Source organism: Cherax quadricarinatus, chromosome 2 (genome assembly GCF_038502225.1).
Source record: "Cherax quadricarinatus isolate ZL_2023a chromosome 2, ASM3850222v1, whole genome shotgun sequence".
Taxonomy (NCBI): domain Eukaryota; kingdom Metazoa; phylum Arthropoda; class Malacostraca; order Decapoda; family Parastacidae; genus Cherax; species Cherax quadricarinatus.
The window spans coordinates 67,700,662-67,720,113 of record NC_091293.1 but is presented as its reverse complement, the minus strand read 5'-3'; the positions used below and the strand labels follow the sequence as shown (position 1 = coordinate 67,720,113).

The window sequence follows — 19,452 nt, the reverse complement described above, 5'->3', positions numbered from 1 at the left end:
AGCCATGCATGTCGTAAGAGGCGACTAAAATGCCGGGAGCAAGGGGCTAGTAGCCCCTTCTCCTGTATATATTACTAAATTTAAAAGGAGAAACTTTCATTTTTTCTTTTGGGCCACCCTGCCTTAGTGGGATACGGCTGGTGCATTGAAAGAAAGAAGATTTACCCCCTTTGCAACAACAGCTTCCTTGTTTTCCATTTTCTTGGCCACGATGGAAGCTATGGTATGGGGTTTCTTATACATCCTGGCCTGTTCGGCCACATGTATGCCACTTTCATATTGTTCAATGATGCTTTTCTTGAATTTAATCATATTTCTCACCTTTACCAGAGGCCTGGTGCTAGGAGCTTTCTTCGGAGCCATGGTAGCTTATTTAGCAGTTGCAAGCACTAAAATAGATGAAATACACCTACCATCGGACTTACGACCTACTCGACATACGTCCACTCGACTTATGACCGTGCATCTTGCAGCTGGGCTGGGCCGGCTGATGCATACCACTGTACAATATTTGACGATACTTGCGGCAGCAATGCGCCATGCAGGCAGCATCAATTTGAGTAACCCTGCCCTATCAGCAGCATCATACTGTATTAACTGTACTACCTGGACAGTAAATTTCACCATGGTTCCTAAGATGCAGTTTGAATTTTGCACTGGAGATTGTGGCAAGAAAGGCTCTTACTCTCGAACTCTCTGTTTGTTTTCACTGTTTCACATAAACCTGTCTGTCTGTATATCTGTATCTGTCTGTATCTCTCTGTGTGTTTATCTGTCTTTCTGTCTACCTGTGTGTCTGTCTCTCTGTCTACCTGTGTGTCTGTCTTTCTGTCTACCTGTGTGTCTGTCTTTCTGTGTATCTGTCTTTCTGTCTACCTGTGTGTCTGTCTTTCTGTCTACCTGTGTATCTGTCTTTCTGTCTACATGTGTCTGTCTTTCTGTCTGCTTGTCTTTCTTTCTGCTTGTCTGCCTCAGAGTCGCTCATTAAGAGTGTAATTTGTCTTGAAGAGACCATGTTAATAATGATAATAACACAATAATCACTGAGGTACATTAAATGTGTATAAAATGTTAATATAGACATTTTGCTTCATCCATCTATGATTTTTTTTTTCAAAATTATATAATAAACATGCTATGTAACATATAAACATATAAATTGACAAATATGAAATGTTTTTCTGGTCGGTTTGACAGAGTGAACAAAAACCATTCGTGTCTGGACTGGTAACAACAACAACTAGTTTGTTTACAAAACTTGCGAACATTCTAAACTCTCATTCTCTCTCTCATTTATTCATTTAATCTTGTTTATTCACCTCTCGCTCTACATTAAGACTACATTTATTTTAAGGTAAGTAATGAGTGAACACGATTATTATATTATAGTTTAATAATATTATTATTAGTAGTAGTACATACGTATTATTGTAATAATAATAATTCTTCTTTCTTTCAACACACCGGCCGTATCCCACCGAGGCGGGGTGGCTCAAAAGAAAAAACAAAAGTTTCTCCTTTTACATTTAGTAATATATACAGGAGAAGGGGTTACTAGCCCCTTGCTCCTGGCATTTTAGGCGCCTCTTACAACACGCATGGCTTACGGAGTAAGAATTCTGTTCCACTTCCCCATGGAGATAAGAGGAAATAAACAAGAACAAGAACTAGAAAGAAAATAGAAGAAAACCCAGAGGGGTGTGTATATATATGCTTGTACATGTGTGTGTAGTGTGACCTAAGTGTAAGTAGAAGTAGCAAGACGTACCTGAAATCTTGCATGGTTATGAGACAGAAAAAGGGACACCAGCAATCCTACCATCATGTAAAACAATTACAGACTTTCATTTTACACTCGCTTGGCAGGACGGTAGTACCTCCCTGGGCGGTTGCTGTCTACCAACCTACTACATAATAATAATTATTATTATTAATTTTTTTTTTCAACAAACCGGCCGTATCCCACCAAGGCAGAGTGGCCCAAAAAGAAAAACGAAAGTTTCTCTTTTTAAATTTAGTAATTTATACAGGAGAAGGGGTTACTAGCCCCTTGCTCCTGGCATTTTAGTTGCTTCTTACAACACGCATAGCCTACGGAGGAAGAATTCTGTTCCACTTCCCCATGGAGATAAGAGGAAATAAACAAGAACAAGAACTAGTAAGAAAATAGAAGAAAACCCAGAGGGGTGTATATATATATGCTTGTACATGTATGTGTAGTGTGACCTAAGTGTAAGTAGAAGTAGCAAGACGTACCTGAAACCTTGCATGTTCATGAGACAGAAAACTGGACACCAGCAATCCTACCATCATGTAAAACAATTACAGGCTTCTGTTTTACACTCACTTGGCAGGATGGTAGTACCTCCCTGGGTGGTTGCTGTCTACCAGCCTACTACCTATTACAGTGGACCCCCGGTTCGCGATGCTATCGGTATTCGATAAATCCGGTAACTGATGCATTATATCGCAGAAAATTTGCCTCGCTTCCCGATACAAAACCCGGTATGCGATGTGGTTCGTACGAGACATGTCCATGTGTGACCTGAACTGCCCCGTGTGTGCCAGTGTTTACAAGCCAGCCAGTGTGCGCGCATCTAAGGATACATTCGGTACATTCCATATTATCCATATTATCACTGTTTTTGGTGCCTGTTTTTGCAAAATAAGTCACCATGGGCCCCAAGAAAGCTCCCAGTGCCAACCCTTCAAGACCAATGGTGCTAATGACTGTTGAAATGAAGAAAGAGATAATTGCAAAGTACGAAAGTGGAGTGCGTGTGTTGGAGCTGGTCAGGTTGTATAGTAAACCCCAATCAACCATCTCTACTATAGTGAGCAAGAAAACGGCAGTCAAGGAAGCTGTTCTTGCAAAAGTTGCAACTGTGATTATGAAACAGCGACCGCAAGTGTTAGAAAATGTTGAGAGACTGTTATTGGTGTGGATAAATGAAAAACAGATAGCAGGAAATAGCATCTCTCAAGCAATCATTTGTGAAAAGGCTAGGCAGTTGCATGACGATTTGGTAAAAAAATTGCCTGCAACTAGTGGTGATGTGAGTGAATTTAAGGCCAACAAAGGTTGGTTTGAAAGATTTAAGAATCGTAGTGGTATACATAGTGTGATTAGGCATGGTGAGGCTGCCAGTTCAGACCACAAAGCGGCTGAAAAATATGTGCATGAATTCAAGGAGTACATAGAGGCTGAAGGATTGAAACCTGAACAAGTGTTTAATTGTGATGAAACAGGCTTGTTTTGGAAGAAATTACCAAGCAGGACCTACATTACTCAGGAGGAAGAGGCACTCCCAGGACATAAGCCTATGAAAGACAGGCTTACTCTGTTGATGTGTTCCAATGCTAGTGGTGATTGCAAAGTGAAGTCTTTATTGGTATATCACTCAGAAACTCCCAGAGCGTTCAGGCAAAAGAATGTCCTCAAGGCTAATTTGTGTGTGCTGTGGAGGGCAAACAGTAAGGCATGGGTCACTAGGGACTTTTTCTATGACTGGTTACACCATGCATTTGCCCCCAGTGTGAAAAATTACCTAATTGAAAAGGAATTAGACCTTAAGTGCCTCCTGGTATTAGACAATGCCCCTGGTCTTCCTACAGACTTGTCAGAGCGACTTTGTGGGGACATGAGTTTCATTAAGGTCAAGTTTTTGCCTCCTAATACCACTCCTCTCCTGCAGCCCATGGACCAGCAGGTCATTTCCAACTTCAAGAAACTGTACACAAAAGCTATGTTTGAAAGGTGCTTTGAAGTGACCACAGAAACTCAGTTGACTCTAAAGGAGTTTTGGAAGGATCACTTTACTATCCTCAATTGTGTAAAACTTATAGGTAAGGCTTGGGAGGGAGTGACTAAGAGGACCTTGAACTCTGCCTGGAAAAGACTGTGGCCAGAATGTGTAGACAAAAGGGATTTCGAAGGGTTTGAGGCTAACCCTGAGAAGCCTATGCCAGTTGAGGAATCCATTGTGGCATTGGGGAAGTCCTTGGGGTTGGAGGTTAGTGGGGAGGATGTGGAAGAGTTGGTGGAGGAGGACAATGAAGAACTAACCACTGATGAGCTGCTAGATCAACTTCAACAGCAAGAGGCCACACCTGAGGAAATTGCTTTGGAGGAGGGGAGAGAGAAATTGAAGAAGTTGCCTACTTCAAAGATTAAGGAAATCTGTGCAAAGTGGCTTGAAGTGCAAACCTTTATGGATGAAAATCACCCTCAGACAGCTATTGCAAGCCATGCTGGTGACTGTTACACTGACAATGTTGTGAACCACTTTAGGAAAGTCATAAAGGAACGAGAGGTACAGGCCTGTATGGACAGATATGTTGTGCGACAGAGGTCCAGTGACTCTCAACCTGGTCCTAGTGGTATTAAAAGAAGAAGGGAAGTAACCCCAGAAAAGGACTTGCTACCTCAAGTCCTAATGGAGGGGGATTCCCCTTCTAAATGCTAACACCATCCACACTCTCCCCTCCTCCCATCCCATCAATCATCACCAGATCTTCATTAAAGGTAAATGTCAATTATTCTTTCGTTATTTATTGTTATTTATTGTTATTGTTGTTATTGTAATTACTATTCTATTGCATTAAACTTAATATTTCATGTGGTAAAAGTTTTTTTTTCATACTTTTGGGTGTCTTGCACAGATTAATTTGATTTCCATTATTTCTTATGGGGAAAATTGATTCGCTTTCCGATATTTTTGGTTTATGATGAGCTCTCGGGAACGGATTAGTATCGCAAACCAGGGGTCCACTGTATTATTATTAATATTATTATTAATTTAGGGCACTGGAGCACAGATCCACTGTATAGCACTGTCTGGATTTTTTGGGTTATCCTAGGTAATTTATACTATGTATGATAACTTTACTTATGTGTACCTGTGAGAGAGAGAGAGAGAAAAAGAGAGAGAGAGATATAGACAGACTGACACAGACAGACAGACAGACATTCAGTCAGCCAGTCAGCCAGCTAACCACCCAGCCAGCCAGCCGGATATGTATTACACATGTTCCAGAGTCGTTTCTCTTTACTTAGGGTATAGGTTATAGGACATTCTGGCAGGATGACACTACCAGTGGTATTCTCCCATTCCACTGTGTCGACAATACTTGAAGATAACAGAAACATATGATACTGTATGAGATGTAAAATTTATAATACAGTTCACTACCATGTACATATACATATTATACAGTACACAAATAATTAAAATATATCAACAGAAGTAAATTATGGTAAAAAGAATGTAATAATGATTGTACATTACATTACAGTATTATGTAGGTAGTTTATATAGGAAAGGTTTGACATTATGCCCTACCCAGTATGTTGGCAATTTTCAAAGGTTCGACTTACGTTCATTTTTACTTACAACCGGTTGGTCGGAACCATGCTTGGTCATAAGTTGGATGGTACCTATACATGTATTGTGAAATATTTCGTATGAACAAGTGAGGCGACCGTCACTCACTGGTAAACAATGCCACACTGGCTGGGAAGGGAGGGCGAGGCGGCTCGGAGCCATGTGTACTCGTCCGGGACGAACGACTATTTGCGAGTCAAACGACAATTCACGAGTCAGTGTTTTGACGAAAATAATGTTACGATTTTCGAAAATTACAACTTTCAAGCCTTACGATTATTGAGGGTCCACTGTATTATGGCAGCTATGCAAAGGCATTTGACAAATGCGATCATGGAATGATCGGTAAAAAGTTCAGTGCCCCAAGGCACTGTCCTGGCACCTCTGCTGTTTCTCAGCCTCATAGGAGACATAGATAAAAACACTTATCACACTTTTGTATCATCATTTGCAGATGACACTAAAATAAGCATTAAAGTCACGATGGTAGAGGACACTGAAAAATTACAGGAAGACATAAGCAGGGTTTTCCAGTGGGCAGTGGAGGACAGCATGACATTCATTGGTGATAAATTCCAGTTGCTTAGGTATGGAAAGAATGAAGAACTCAAAAGGAACACTATATACAAAGCTCAAGAGGGTCACCAAATAGAACAAAAGGAACACGTAGAAGACCTGGGAATAATTATGTCAGCTGATCCTTCTTTTAAAGACCATAACAAGACATAGGTAGTAGGTTGGTAGACAGCAACCACCCAGGGAGGTACTACCGTCCTGCCAAGTGAGTGTAAAACGAAAGCCTGTAATTGTTTTACATGATGGTAGGATTGCTGGTGTCTTTTGTCTGTCTCATAAATATGCAAGATTACAGTAACGTCTTGCTACTTCTACTTACACTTAGGTCACACTACATATACATGTACACATTTATTTATACATGCTCATCTGAGTTTTCTTTGATTTTATCTTAATAGTTCTTGTTCTTATTACTTTTCCTTTTATATCCATGGGGAAGTGGAATAAGAATCTTTCCTCCATAAGCCATGCGTGTTGTAAAAGTCAACTAAAATGCCGGGAACAATGGGCTAGTAACCCCTTTTCTTGTAATAATTACTAAAAAGAATAAGAAGAAAATTGTCAAAAGTGGGATGTCTGAATGTGTGTGGATGTTGTGCGGATGATAAGAAAGAGATGATTGTGGATGTTATGAATGAGAAGAAGCTGGATGTTCTGGCTTTAAGTGAAACAAAGCTGAATGGGGTGGGAGAGCTTCAGTGGAGAGGAATAAATGGGATTAGGTCAGTGGTTTCAAATAGAGTTAGAGCTAAAGAAGGAGTAGCAATAATGTTGAAGGATAAGCTATGGCAGGAAAAGAGGGACTACAAATGTATTAATTCAAGGATTATGCAGAGTAAAATAAAGGTTGGATGTGAAAAGTGGGTTATAGTAAGCATATATGCACATGGAGAAGAGAGAAGTGTAGAGGAGAGAGAGAGATTTTGGGAAATGTTGAGTGAATGCATGGGGAGTTTTGAACCAAGTGTGAGAATACTTGTGGTTGGAGATTTCAATGCTAAAGTAGGTAAAAATGTTGTGGAGGGAGTAGTAGGTAAATTTGAGGTACCAGGGGTAAATGAAAATGGGGAGCCTTTAATTGAGCTATGCTTGGAAAGAGGTTTGGTAATAAGTAACACATATTTTATGAAAAAGAGGATAAATAAATATACAAGGTATGATATAGCATGTAATGAAAGTAGTTTATTAGATTATGTATTGGTGGATAAAAGGTTGATGGGTAGGCTCCAGGATGTACACTGATATATCGGATCATTATTTAGTTGTAGCTACAGTTAGAGTAAGAGGTAGATGGGACAAGAGGAAAATGACATCAACAAGTAAGAGGGAGGTGAAAGTGTATAAACTAAGGGAGGAGGAAGTTCGGGTGAGATATAAGCAGTTATTGGCAGAAGAGTGGGCTGGTGCAAGTATGAGTAGTGGGAGGGTTGAAGAGGGTTGGAATAGTTTTAAAAATGCAGTATTAGAATGTGGGGCAGAAGTTTGTTGTTATAGGAGGGTGGGTGCAGGAGGAAAGAGGAGTGATTGGTGGAATGATGAAGTGAAGGATGTGATAAAAGAGAAAAAGTTAGCTTATGAGAGGTTTTTACAAAGCAGAAGTGTTATACGAAGAGTAGAGTATATGGAGAGTAAAAGAAAGGTGAAGAGAGTGGTGAGAGAGTGCAAAAGGAGAGCAGATGATAGATTGGGAGAGGCACTGTCAAGAAATTTGATTGAAAATAAGAAAAAATTTTGGAGCGAATTAAGCAAGTTAAGAAAGCCTAGGGAACGAATGGATATGTCAGTTAAAAACAGAGTAGGGGAGTTAATAGATTGGGAGATGGAGGTATTGGGTAGATGGCGAGAATATTTTGAGGAGCTTTTAAATGTCGACGAAGAAAGGGAGGCGGTAATTTCATGCACTGGCCAGGGAGGTATACCATCTTGTAGGAATGAAGAAGAGCAGGATGTGAGTGTGGGGCATTATGTAGAATGAAAGGGGGTAAAGCAGCTGGAACTGACGGGATCATGACAGAAATGTTAAAAGCAGGAGGGGATATAGTGTTGGAGTGGTTGGTATTTTTATTTAATAAATGTATGAAAGAGGGGAAGATATCTAGGGATTGGCAGAGAGTATGTATAGTCCCTTTATATAAAGGGAAGGGGGACAAAAGAGATCATAAAAATTATAGAGGATTAAGTTTACTGAGCATACCAGGAAAAGTGTATGGTAAGGTTATTATTGAAAGAATTAGAGGTAAGACAGAATGTAGGATTGAAGATGAGCAAGGAGGTTTTAGAGTGGGTAGGGCATGTGTAGATTAAGTGTTTGCATTGAAGCATATATGTGAACAGTATTTAGATAAAGGTAGGGAAGTTATTATTGCATTTATGGATTTAGAAAAGGCATATGATAGAGTGGATAGGGGAGCAATGTGGCAGATGTTGCAAGTATATGGAATAGGTGGTAAGTTACTAAATGCTGTAAAGAGTTTTTATGAGGATAGTGAGGCTCAGGTTAGGGTGTGTAGAAGAGAGGGAGACTACTTTCTGGTAAAAGTAGGTCTTAGACAGGGATGTGTAATGTCACCATGGTTGTTTAATATATTTATAGATGAGGTTGTAAAAGAAGTAAATGCTAGGGTGTTCGGGAGAGGGGTGGGATTAAATTATGGGGAATCAAATACAAAATGGGAATTGACATAGTTACTTTTTGCTGATGATACTGTGCTTATGGGAGATTCTAAAGAAACATTGCAAAGGTTAGTGGATGAGTTTGGGAGTGTGTGTAAAGGTAGAAAGTTGAAAGTGAACATAGAAAAGAGTAATGTGATGAGGGTATCAAATGATTTAGATAAAGAAAAATTGGATATCAAATTGGGGAGGAGGAGTATGGAAGAAGTGAATGTTTTCAGATATTTGGGAGTTGACATGTCAGTGGATGGATTTATGAAGGATGAGGTTAATCATAGAATTGATGAAGGAATAAAGGCTGAGTGGTGCATTGAGGTATATGTGGAGACAAAAAATGTTATCTGTGGAGGCAAAGAAGGGAATGTATGAAAGTATAGTAGTACCAACACTCTTATATGGGTGTGAAGCTTGGGTTGTAAATGCTGCAGCGAGGAGGTGGTGGAGATGTCCTGTCTATGGGCAATGTGTGGTGTGAATATTATTCAGAAAATTCGGAGTGTGGAAATTAGGCGAAGGTGTGGAGTTAATAAAAGTATTAGTCAGAGGGCTGAAGAGGGGTTGTTGAGGTGGTTTGGTCATTTGGAGAGATTGGATCAAAGTAGAATGACATGGAGAGCGTAATAGTCTGTAGGGGGAGGAAGGCGGGGTAGGGGTCATCCTCGAAAAGGTTGGAGGGAGGGGGTAAAGGAGGTTTTGTGGGCGAGGGGCTTGGACCTCCAGCAAGCGTGCGTGAGCTTGTTAGTGAATGCAGATGAATGATATTTGGGACCTGGCGAGCTGTTGGAGTGTGAGCAGGGTAATATTTAGTGAAGGGATTCATGGAAACCGTTTACTTTTATATAGTCAAACTTGAGTCCTGGAAATGGGAAGTACAATGCCTGCACTTTAAAGGAGGGGTTTGGGATATTGGCAGTTTGGAGGGATATGTTGTGTATCTTTATATGTATATGCTTCTAAACTGTTGTATTCTGAGCATCTCTGCAAAAACAGCGATTATGTGTAAGTGAGGTGAAACTGTTGAACGATGATGAAAGTATTTTCTTTTTGGGGATTTTTTTTCTTTTTTTGGGTCACCCTGCCTCAGTGGGAGATGGCGGAGTTGTTGAAAAAAAAAAAAAGACAACTATCACAACAGCCAGGAAGATGACGGGGAGGGAATTGAGAACTTTCAAAACAAGGAAAATAATGCCGATGGTGACACTCTTCAAATCACTAGTGCTCCCTTATTTAGAATATTGTTCAGTGCTGACGGCCCTGTTCAAAGCAGGAGAAATATCAGACCTGGAACAAATACGGAGATTGTTTACATACTGGAGTCAGAGATACGGGAGGAAGTGTAAAATAAACACAGTGAGGAGCAGGGGTCCAGTGGGGGACAATAAGGGAACACTTTATCAACATCCGGGGTCCTAGACTAATCAACATCTTACCAGAAGTTATCAGAAGTACAGCTTGAACAAGTGTAGAAGCCTTCTAGAGGAAACTGGACAAGTATCTTTACCAAGTGCCAGATCAACCAGGCTGTGATGGATATGTGGGGCAGCAGGCCTCCAGCAGCAACAGCAACAAGCACCAGACGATCCTGGCCCATGGCCGGGCTCTGAGAGTAGTGAAACTTTAAAAATTCTTCAAAGGTATAGAAGTAGGAAATGTTAAGTGCAGAGGAACAGTAGGATGGTCAGGAGCCATGGAAGTATCCCTTGAAGGCAGAAGTGAGATACTACCATAGCATAAGAGTGGTCCATGTCCTCCTTTTCTCTTTAAGACAGTGGATTTTGTATTCCCCTAAGAAAACCTGACAGTTGCAGAATATGTAGGGTGAGCCTCTCTACACTTAAGGCATGTGGGGGGGGGGGGGGCTACCTGCAGGATGGATTATTATTGTCATCTGCATAGAAGTCTGAACATTCTGCCATTGACCTACAATACTTAGCCAGGTTGCCAAAGCATTAGTGATTTCTGCCCTATTGAGGTGTAGTGAGTAGTTACCACCCTCTTAAATACTGTCCTACTATTTAAACCGAAGTTGGAAGCTCCCAGGATAATAGGGCAATATTGCATTGAGTGTAAAATGTGTGTACACTAAAGTACTTGTAATATGTGAGAGAAAATCTTCAAAATTTATTGACCACTTTATCTACTATTTACCTTATGTGTTTTTTCAAATACTGATAATAAGCACATAATAAAAGCTTGTGAAGATATATGACATGATAGTAGGAGGGAGGTACATGAATTCAAATTCAAATTCAAATTCAAAATTTATTCTCTATAAGGATTACAATGCTGAGTTTACAGAATTTGGTTATTGTGTGGTTTACATTTAGTAAAATAATAATTACAGAGTGTACTACTAGAACACCTAGCATGGCTAGGCATTTCGGGCAGACTTAAATTAAATCTTAAGTTTAAAATATTACAAAATTATGAGGTTAGTTGGTATTATGGCTAAGTGACTAAATACTAGTTTGTGAGTTTAACAATGTGAATGCTTTTGTTTTGGCACTATACATAGTTTCAGTATTGGAGTATCACAGGCCAACTTATGACTAGTTAAGATTCATTATTTTGAGATTGAGATTGATATTTCTGTTTATGGTCAAATGGGTGAGTGAGTGTAAGTGTTAACCACCAGGTGGTATTCGTGTAATTAGTTGACAGGGTGTATCAGGGAGATAAGATGTTTTCTGATGGTAGTTTTGAAGGTGATGAATGTGCCTGCAGTTTTAGAATTTTCAGGTAGGGTGTTCCAGATTTTAGGGCCTTTGACATACATTGAATTTTTGTAAAGGTTTAGTCGGACACGGGGAATGTTATAGAGATGTTTGTGTCTGGTGTTGTGCCTGTGGGTTCTGTCGCAACTATCAAGAAAGCGTTTTAGGTCAAGGTTAATATTGGAATTTAAGGTCCTGTAGATGTAGATTGCACAGTAGTAAGTGTGGATGTACTGAACAGGGAGTAAGTTTAGATCTATGAAGAGTGGGGGGGTGTGTTGCCAGGGATGGGATTTAGTGATTATTCTTACTGCGGCTTTTTGCTGGGTTATTATTGGCTTTAGGTGTGTTGCTGCAGTTGAACCCCAAGCACAGATAGCATAGGTGAGGTATGGATATATAAGTGAATGGTATAGTGTGAGAAGGGCAGTTTGCGGCATGTGGTATCGTATCTTGGAGAGGATCCCAACCGTTTTGGATACTTTTTTGGTTATATGTTGGATATGGGTGCTGAAGTTCAGGTTGTTGTCGAGGTATAGGCCTAGGAATTTGCCCTCATTATGCCTGGCAATTAGAGTGTTGTCGATCTTAATGTTAATTTGCGCATCTCCTGCTCTGCTACCAAACATAATGTAGTAGGTTTTGTCAGTGTTAAGCATAAGTTTATTGGCTGTCATCCAAGTCGATATTTTGATCAGCTCCTCATTAACAATGGTGTTGAGGGTGGCAAGATTAAGGTGAGAGATGACATAAGTCGTGTCGTCAGCAAAGAGAATGGGGTTCAGGTGTTGAGATACGTTTGGAAGATCATTGATGTATATGAGGAAGAGCAGGGGACCAAAGACACTTCCCTGCGGAACTCCAGTATCAAGTGGCTGTGTTGTTGATGCTGTGTCTTTAATGGTGACATACTGATACCTATTAGTAAGGTAAGATTTGAAATATGCAAGCGCATGGCCTCTTATACCATAATGGTCAAGTTTGTGGAGTAGGATGCCATTGTCTACTGTGTCAAAAGCTTTTCTTAGGTCAATAAAAATTCCTAGTGGATATTCCTTATTTTCCAATGCTGTGTAAAGCAGATCTAGCATTTTGAATGGGGAGTGCCTTCCTTTGAAATACAGTGGAACCTCGGTTTTTATTTGCTTTGGTTTTCGTCGAATTTGGTTTTTGACGACTTTTTTCATCAAAATTTTGTCCCAGTTTTTAATTATCACCTCAGTTTTTGTCTGCTGTAATGAACGTGTCCATCTGCCTGTGCCCACACAAAGCATCCTACGCACACATTCTGTGTCATTCTGGCTTTGTAAGTGAACATTACCCTGCTCATTCATACAAAACATTTCATAATAATTCATTGTTTTTTGTACTTGTTTATTGAGTGCGACTGCTAAATAAGCCACCATGGGGCCAAAGGAAGTTCTGGGTGCCAGCCCTTTGATGAAAAAGGTGAGAAACACAATGGAATTCAATGGTGGTAGAGGGTGGTAATGGTTGTAATGGTAGTAGAGGGTGGTAGTGATTGTGGTGGAGGGTGGTAGTGATGGTGGTAGAGATAACCTCTCCTCCCTCTCCCCTTCCTTGCTGTCTTCCATATGTCAATAAGAGTCTTCAGTGAAGGTAAAGGTGATTTAAGTGTTCATTTATCCATTTCATTAGTGCTTTATATTTATTTCTCATTGTTGTCTGTATGTGAAACTATAGTTATTGTCTATAAAATGTATTTTTTGTTAATATTTTTGGGTGTCTGGAACGGAGTAATTGGATTTACATTATTTCTTATGGGAAATATTGCCTCAGTTTTCATTGAATTCAGTTTTTGTCAGACTCTCTGGAACGAATTAAAGACAAAAACCGAGGTTCCACTGTATGATTTTAGTCCTTGAGTTATCAACTGTGCAAGCGGGTTATTGGAGGTTATCCAGGCTAAGTGATTGGATACCCTGTGTCCTTCTTAATATTAGTTCATGAACAATATTTCAAGGAAGCACTAATGAATTTTGAGTCACATTAACCCTTTGACTGTTTCAGTCGTATATATACGTCTTATGAGCCACCGTTTTTGACATATGTATGCTCATAAATTCTAGCGGCTTCAAATCAAGCAGGAGAAAGCTGGTAGGCTAACATGTGAGAGAATGGGTCTGTGTGGTCAGTGTGCACCATATAAAAAAATCCTGCAACACACAGTGCATAATGAGAAAAAAAACTCCAACCGTTTTTTTTTTTTTTTTTTTAATTAAAATGCCGACTTTGTGGTCTATTTTTGTATAGTACAGTGGACCCCCGGTTAACGATTTTAATCCGTGCAAGAGGGGTAATTGTTATGCGAAATAATCGTTATGTGAATGAATTTTCCCCATAAGAAATAATGGAAATGAAATTAATCCGTGCAAGACACCCAAAAGTATGAAAAAAAATTTTTTTTACCACATGAAATATTAATTTTAATACACACAAACTGAAAAAGGCATGCACACTTACATGACACTTACTTTTATTGAAGATCTGGTGATGATTGATGGGATGGGAGGAGGGGAGAGCATTATCTTCTTACTGTTTAGAAGGGGAATCCCCTTCCATTAGGACTTGAGGTAGCAAGTCCTTTTCTGGGGTTACTTCCCTTCTTCTTTTAATGCCACTAGGGCCAGCTTCAGAGTCACTGGACTTCTTTCGCACAAGATATCTGTCCATAGTGGCCTGTACCTCTCGTTCCTTTATCACTTCCCTAAAGTGTTTCACAACATTGTCAGTGTACAGGTTGCCAACACGGCTTGCAATAGCTGTGTGAGGGTGATTTTCATCCATGAAGGTTTGCACTTCAAGCCACTTTCCACAGATTTCCTTTATCTTTGTAGTAGGCAACTTCTTCAATTTCTCTCTCCCCTCCTCTGAACCAGTTTCCCCAGGTCTGGCCTCTTGCTCTTGAAGTTGATCTATCAGCTCATCAATGGTTAGTTCTTCATTGTCCTCCTCCACCAACTCTTCCACATCCTCCCCACTAACCTCCAACCCCAAGGACTTTCCCAATGCCACAATGGATTCCTCAACTGGCATAATCCTCTCAGGGTTAGCCTCAAACCCTTCAAAATCCCTTTTATCTACACATTCTGGCCACAGTTTCTTCCAAGCAGAGTTCAAGGTCCTCTTAGTCACTTCCTCCCAAGCCTTACCTATAAGGTTTACACAATTGAGGATATTAAAGTGATCTCTCCAAAACTCTCTTAGAGTCAGTTGAGTTTCTGAGATCATTACAAAGCACCTTTCAAACAGAGCTTTTGTGTACAGTTTCTTGAAGTTAGAAATAACCTGCTGGTCCATGGGCTGCAGGAGAGGAGTGGTATTAGGAGGCAAAAACTTCACCTTAATGAAGCTCATGTCCCCATAAAGTCGCTCTGCCACGTCTGTAGGATGACCAGGGGCATTGTCTAACACCAGGAGGCACTTAAGTTCTAATTTCTTTTCAGTTAGGTAATCTTTCACATTGGGGGCAAATGCATGGTGTAACCAGTTATAGAAAAATTCCCTAGTGACCCATGCCTTACTGTTTGCCCTCCACAGCACACACAAATTATCCTTGAGGACATTCTTTTGCCTGAACGCTCTGGGAGTTTCAGAGTGATACACTAATAAAGGCTTCACTTTGCAATCACCAGTAGCATTGGCACACATGAGAAGAGTAAGCCTGTCTTTCATAGGCTTATGTCCTGGGAGTGCCTTTTCCTCCTGAGTAATGTAGGTCCTGCTTGGCATTTTCTTCCAGAACAGGCCTGTTTCATCACAATTAAACACTTGTTCAGGTTTCAGTCCTTCAGTTTCTATGTACTCCTTGAATTCCTGCCCATATTTTTCAGCCGCTTTGTGGTCCGAACTGGCAGCCTCACCATGCCTTATCACACTATGGATGCCACTACGCTTCTTAAATCTCTCAAACCAACCTTTGCTGGCCTTAAATTCACTCACATCATCACTAGTTGCAGGCATTTTTTTAATTAAATCCTCATGCAACTTCCTAGCCTTTTCACATATGATCGCTTGAGAGACGCTATCTCCTGCTAGCTGTTTTTCATTTATCCACACCAATAAGAGTCTCTCAACATCTTCCATCACTTGCGATCTTTGTTTCGAAAACACAGTTAAACCTTTGGCAAGAACAGCTTCCTTGATTGTCTTTTTGGTGCCCACAATAGTAGCGATGGTTGATTGGGGTTTCTTGTACAACTTGACTAGGTCGGCGATACGCACTCCACTTTCATACTTATCAATGATCTCTTTCTTCATTTCAATGGGAATTCTTACCCTTATTGGTGTACGGTTGGCACTAGAAGCTTTCTTGGGGCCCATGGTCACTTATTTTCCAGAAACAGCACCGAAAACTCTGTAATAATACGAAATATTCTGAGTGTATGCTTGGATGTTACCGCGGAGGCTGGCTGGTAAACAATGGCACGGGCGGCACATGTGAGGCTGGCTGAGGGCGCACATTGGACGCGTCTCGGACGAAAATCGGTGAGCGGGTTTTTAATCGGTATGCGCGGCAAAAATTTTGCGATTAAAGTAAGCGGTATGCGAAATAATCGCTATGTGATGCCATCGTTATGCGGGGGTCCACTGTATTTATGTTTGTATTCTCGTTTTCTTGGTCTCATTTGATAGAATGGAAAACATATAGAAATAGAGGTAATTTTGATTGGTTTTACTATGAAAAGAACCTTGAAATGGAGCTCAACGTAGGGGAAATGTTTGTTTTTTGCCAATGTTCAAAAGTAAACAAATGATGTCATTTTCCAATAAATGTACAAGTAGCCATTCTGATATGCAGTCATGAATGGGTTGACATTATTTATACAATTATTACAATATTGCAGTAGTCTGAATAAAAATTCAGAATTGAAAGCAAGAGTAACATCAGAAGGGCCTGGAGACGTGACTGATGAACATAGAAAATGTTATTTTAGAGCCAGGAATGTCTGCATTGTTCATTCTGGACCCTATTTTGAAATTGTCATATTTTTTAATTTTTGTGAAATTGGCCAAATTGCCAATTTCTGACCACGTTATTGGGTAGTTGAAATCGGTAAATGGGCAGTTTCTTGTACTCAATCGATAGAAAAAATGGAGTTCTAAAGAAATAGCTATGAGTTTGGTCGACTGGAAAAATGGAATTAGCCGAAAATAAGGTTCAAAGTGGGCGAAATCGCCGATTCATAAATATCGCCGTGGTCGCTAGCTTCACAAGAGCGTAATTCTGTCAGTTTTCCATCAAATTTCGTTCTTTTGGTGTCATTACAATTGGGAAAAGATTCTCTGTCATTTCATAAGAATTTTTTTTTTTTTTGCATAGTTCATTGGTTCTCAAGTTCCTGAAGGCTTTGACTTTGTTTTTAGTATCCTTTTTAAGATGAAATGGCACTGAACAAATGTAAGTATTTACTTGAAGAATCCAAGTGTTGCTGATAGACACTGAAGAAATCTGCTGAGTGGATCAAGTTGCCATTATTAAGAACCATCTTGATTAATGAGACCTGAACGTTGTTGAGTATCTTCTTATATATACATATTTCTGCACCGTTATTTGCTGCTGCTGTTCCTAGACCAGATAAAAATTGCTTATAATAACTTTTTTAAAATTGAAGAACCGTCATCATGGGTTTGCAGTTCCAGAATTTTATTTACCTTTTAAACAATTAACACATCTTTCATCCATGCTCTCAGGAAATGGTTATAAACTGAGATTTATCTTTGTTTTCAATGAGGGTAGGGTCTATCACTACCTGTGACTGAAATCAAGCTTTCAAGTGAAATAAATAAATTAAACATTTAAGTCTATGTATCTTCATATACATAAGGGAATAAGGGAAGATTAGGAGTAGGGAATGTATTTGAGAGCCCAGTGAGTTAACTACTTTATACCAATTGTTCACTCAGAGCTAGACCATAATAACTCAGAATGTTAGTAGGGCTTTACTTTAAGAGGCTTTGTAGTGTTTCTCTCCTGTAGTTTAATTGTATCAACCTCCTTCACAGAAATCATATCATATGAAATGGTAATATACTTTAGGTAGGGCTGTGTTTTGAAATGAGCTAAGGTAGAATAACACCTCAGCCTGTTAATTCATATATTAAGAGATCTACTTGAATAAAGTCACAGGAAACATTTATTTTTTGTATTCTGTATAGGTTTAATAATATAGGCTTTTCTATTGAAATTAAATGGCAGTCCTGACTACAGTTTTGGCAGAGATTCAGCAAGATTTCTCTACACACCTCGGTTCATCCTCCAATGAACATTACACTATACAGTCAACCAGATCTTCTTGGAAACCTTCTTCATGTGTCCTCACATAATTCATGGGTGAATTTGCACTAATATTCTAAGTTAAATGCTGTCATCTCAGTCAAATCCATATTAAGTGTCAACTAGCTATTTGATAAGCTAGGAGCATTTTTTCTTCTTTCCCAAAATATAACCACTGTTTCCCAAGCTCTAACCCACCAAGCATCTATATATTACTGCACTAACACAATAAACAGTACTTGATATATTCAATATATTTGTTTTCAGATCAGGAGCAACTACAAGAGGTGTTTGGCCAGCTGTTAGACCACCTGGTGCTTTCACTCTGCGGCCCAGTCAGGGATCAGCCTTCTGTCCACCAGATAGGGTAGGATCAGAAGAGATGTGTGGAGCCACAGCCCTCCATGTTTGTGAGCATCACACTGCTACTTCAAGTGAACCTTGTCCTTTGTGTGGCAGCAGTAGTATTAGCAGTCCTAGTGGATATCTTGAGGCTGGCAGTTCTGACCAAGACCCTCATCAAACCTGCCAGTCAGCATCATGTGAAGCATCAGCAACCTGTGAAGCTAGTGTGTCTACTATGGTCCTTAGTTCTGCCAGCACAAGTATAGGGGAATCTCCTGAAGTTACTGCTGATCAATAGCGAAGGCCATGTTTTAGCACATTTTACAATTATTTTTGTCATCCTGCAGTTTAACAGTTATCTTAAAAAAAAGTGGTTCAGACATTGTGGTTCTTAATAGACATTATAGTGATTCGTGAATATGCTTACTGAGTATTATTTGGTATGTATTAATGTACACAGTGTATTAACTTTCAACGTGATTCAGCATTTCCAAGGCAATTTTGTACGTATATCCCAATGTTGCATATTGTTCACCTAGAAGTGAATAAGCTCCCTTACATCTCAGGATTTAATGGATAAGTAGCCACTATAATGTAGACCTAATTGACACATTGTAAGGAACTGCTCATGTACTTACTCTTCACCCTCTTGGTGGAGGACCCGTCGACTACCCTCCTGCAAGGGAAATATTGACTCTATTGTTAATAAAACTGCTGTAATCACTCTTGATGCAGGAACTAGTGTAATCTATTCTTGTCATGGAAATCTCTTTCTAATAAAGGAAGTAACTTTCACTCTTGCTCAGACAGTGTTAAAAAAAATCTTTATTCTGGTGAATTAGTAAGTTTGTTTCTGAGTGTCACATTATTCACCGTATGATATTCTCCATGAAACAGAACTGCCTACCAGCAGACACTTTACTGACCTTAATACATTACCGGTAGTCACTTCTGTATTATGTGATTAATCTTCTGATTATTTACAACTGGTCTGATTACTCTTAAAGGAAATCCTCTACCACCAGAAAACTGGTATGACACCCACTTGAGGATAGTAATCTGTGATATCTAATAAGAGACTGGTTTAAGAATGATGGTTCCCAAAGACTTTACTGTTAATCTGGCTAAACAATTTGTATATGTGGGTGTGCATTTGCGTGTGCATGTGTGAGCGTGTGTGTATACATGTGTGTGTGAGAGAGATTACCTATTTGTGATTACCTGTCTGTAGTTACAGGAGCAGAGTTATGCTCTTGGTGTCCCATCTTCAATATTTAGTCATAAATTTTTAATGCTTCCAGTAGTTGTCATATCATATCACTTCTTGGACCCCAGGTCATCTGTGCGTCACTCTTCCTCATGAAGAAATGTTTTTTAGTGCCATTTCTGTACTGTTTCTTAGTAAATTAAAGTTGTGGCCTCTTTTTCTTCCCTTTGAATCTATCGAAACATCTTCCTTATC

General features: G+C 39.7%; 1 protein-coding gene across 6 annotated transcripts in view; it reads left to right on the top strand.

The window, feature by feature from the left end:
- LOC128697034 (glucocorticoid-induced transcript 1 protein) overlaps positions 1-18,732 on the top strand; it is a 638,463-nt gene extending 619,731 nt beyond the window's left edge. For all 6 annotated transcript variants that reach the window (XM_070088837.1, XM_070088846.1, XM_070088856.1 and 3 more), the window contains one exon: positions 17,913-18,732. In XM_070088837.1, the coding sequence (XP_069944938.1) occupies positions 17,913-18,288 (376 nt within the window). In that variant the 3' untranslated portion in view covers positions 18,289-18,732. The remainder of the gene's footprint in view (positions 1-17,912) is intronic.
- Positions 18,733-19,452: the final 720 nt, after the last annotated feature.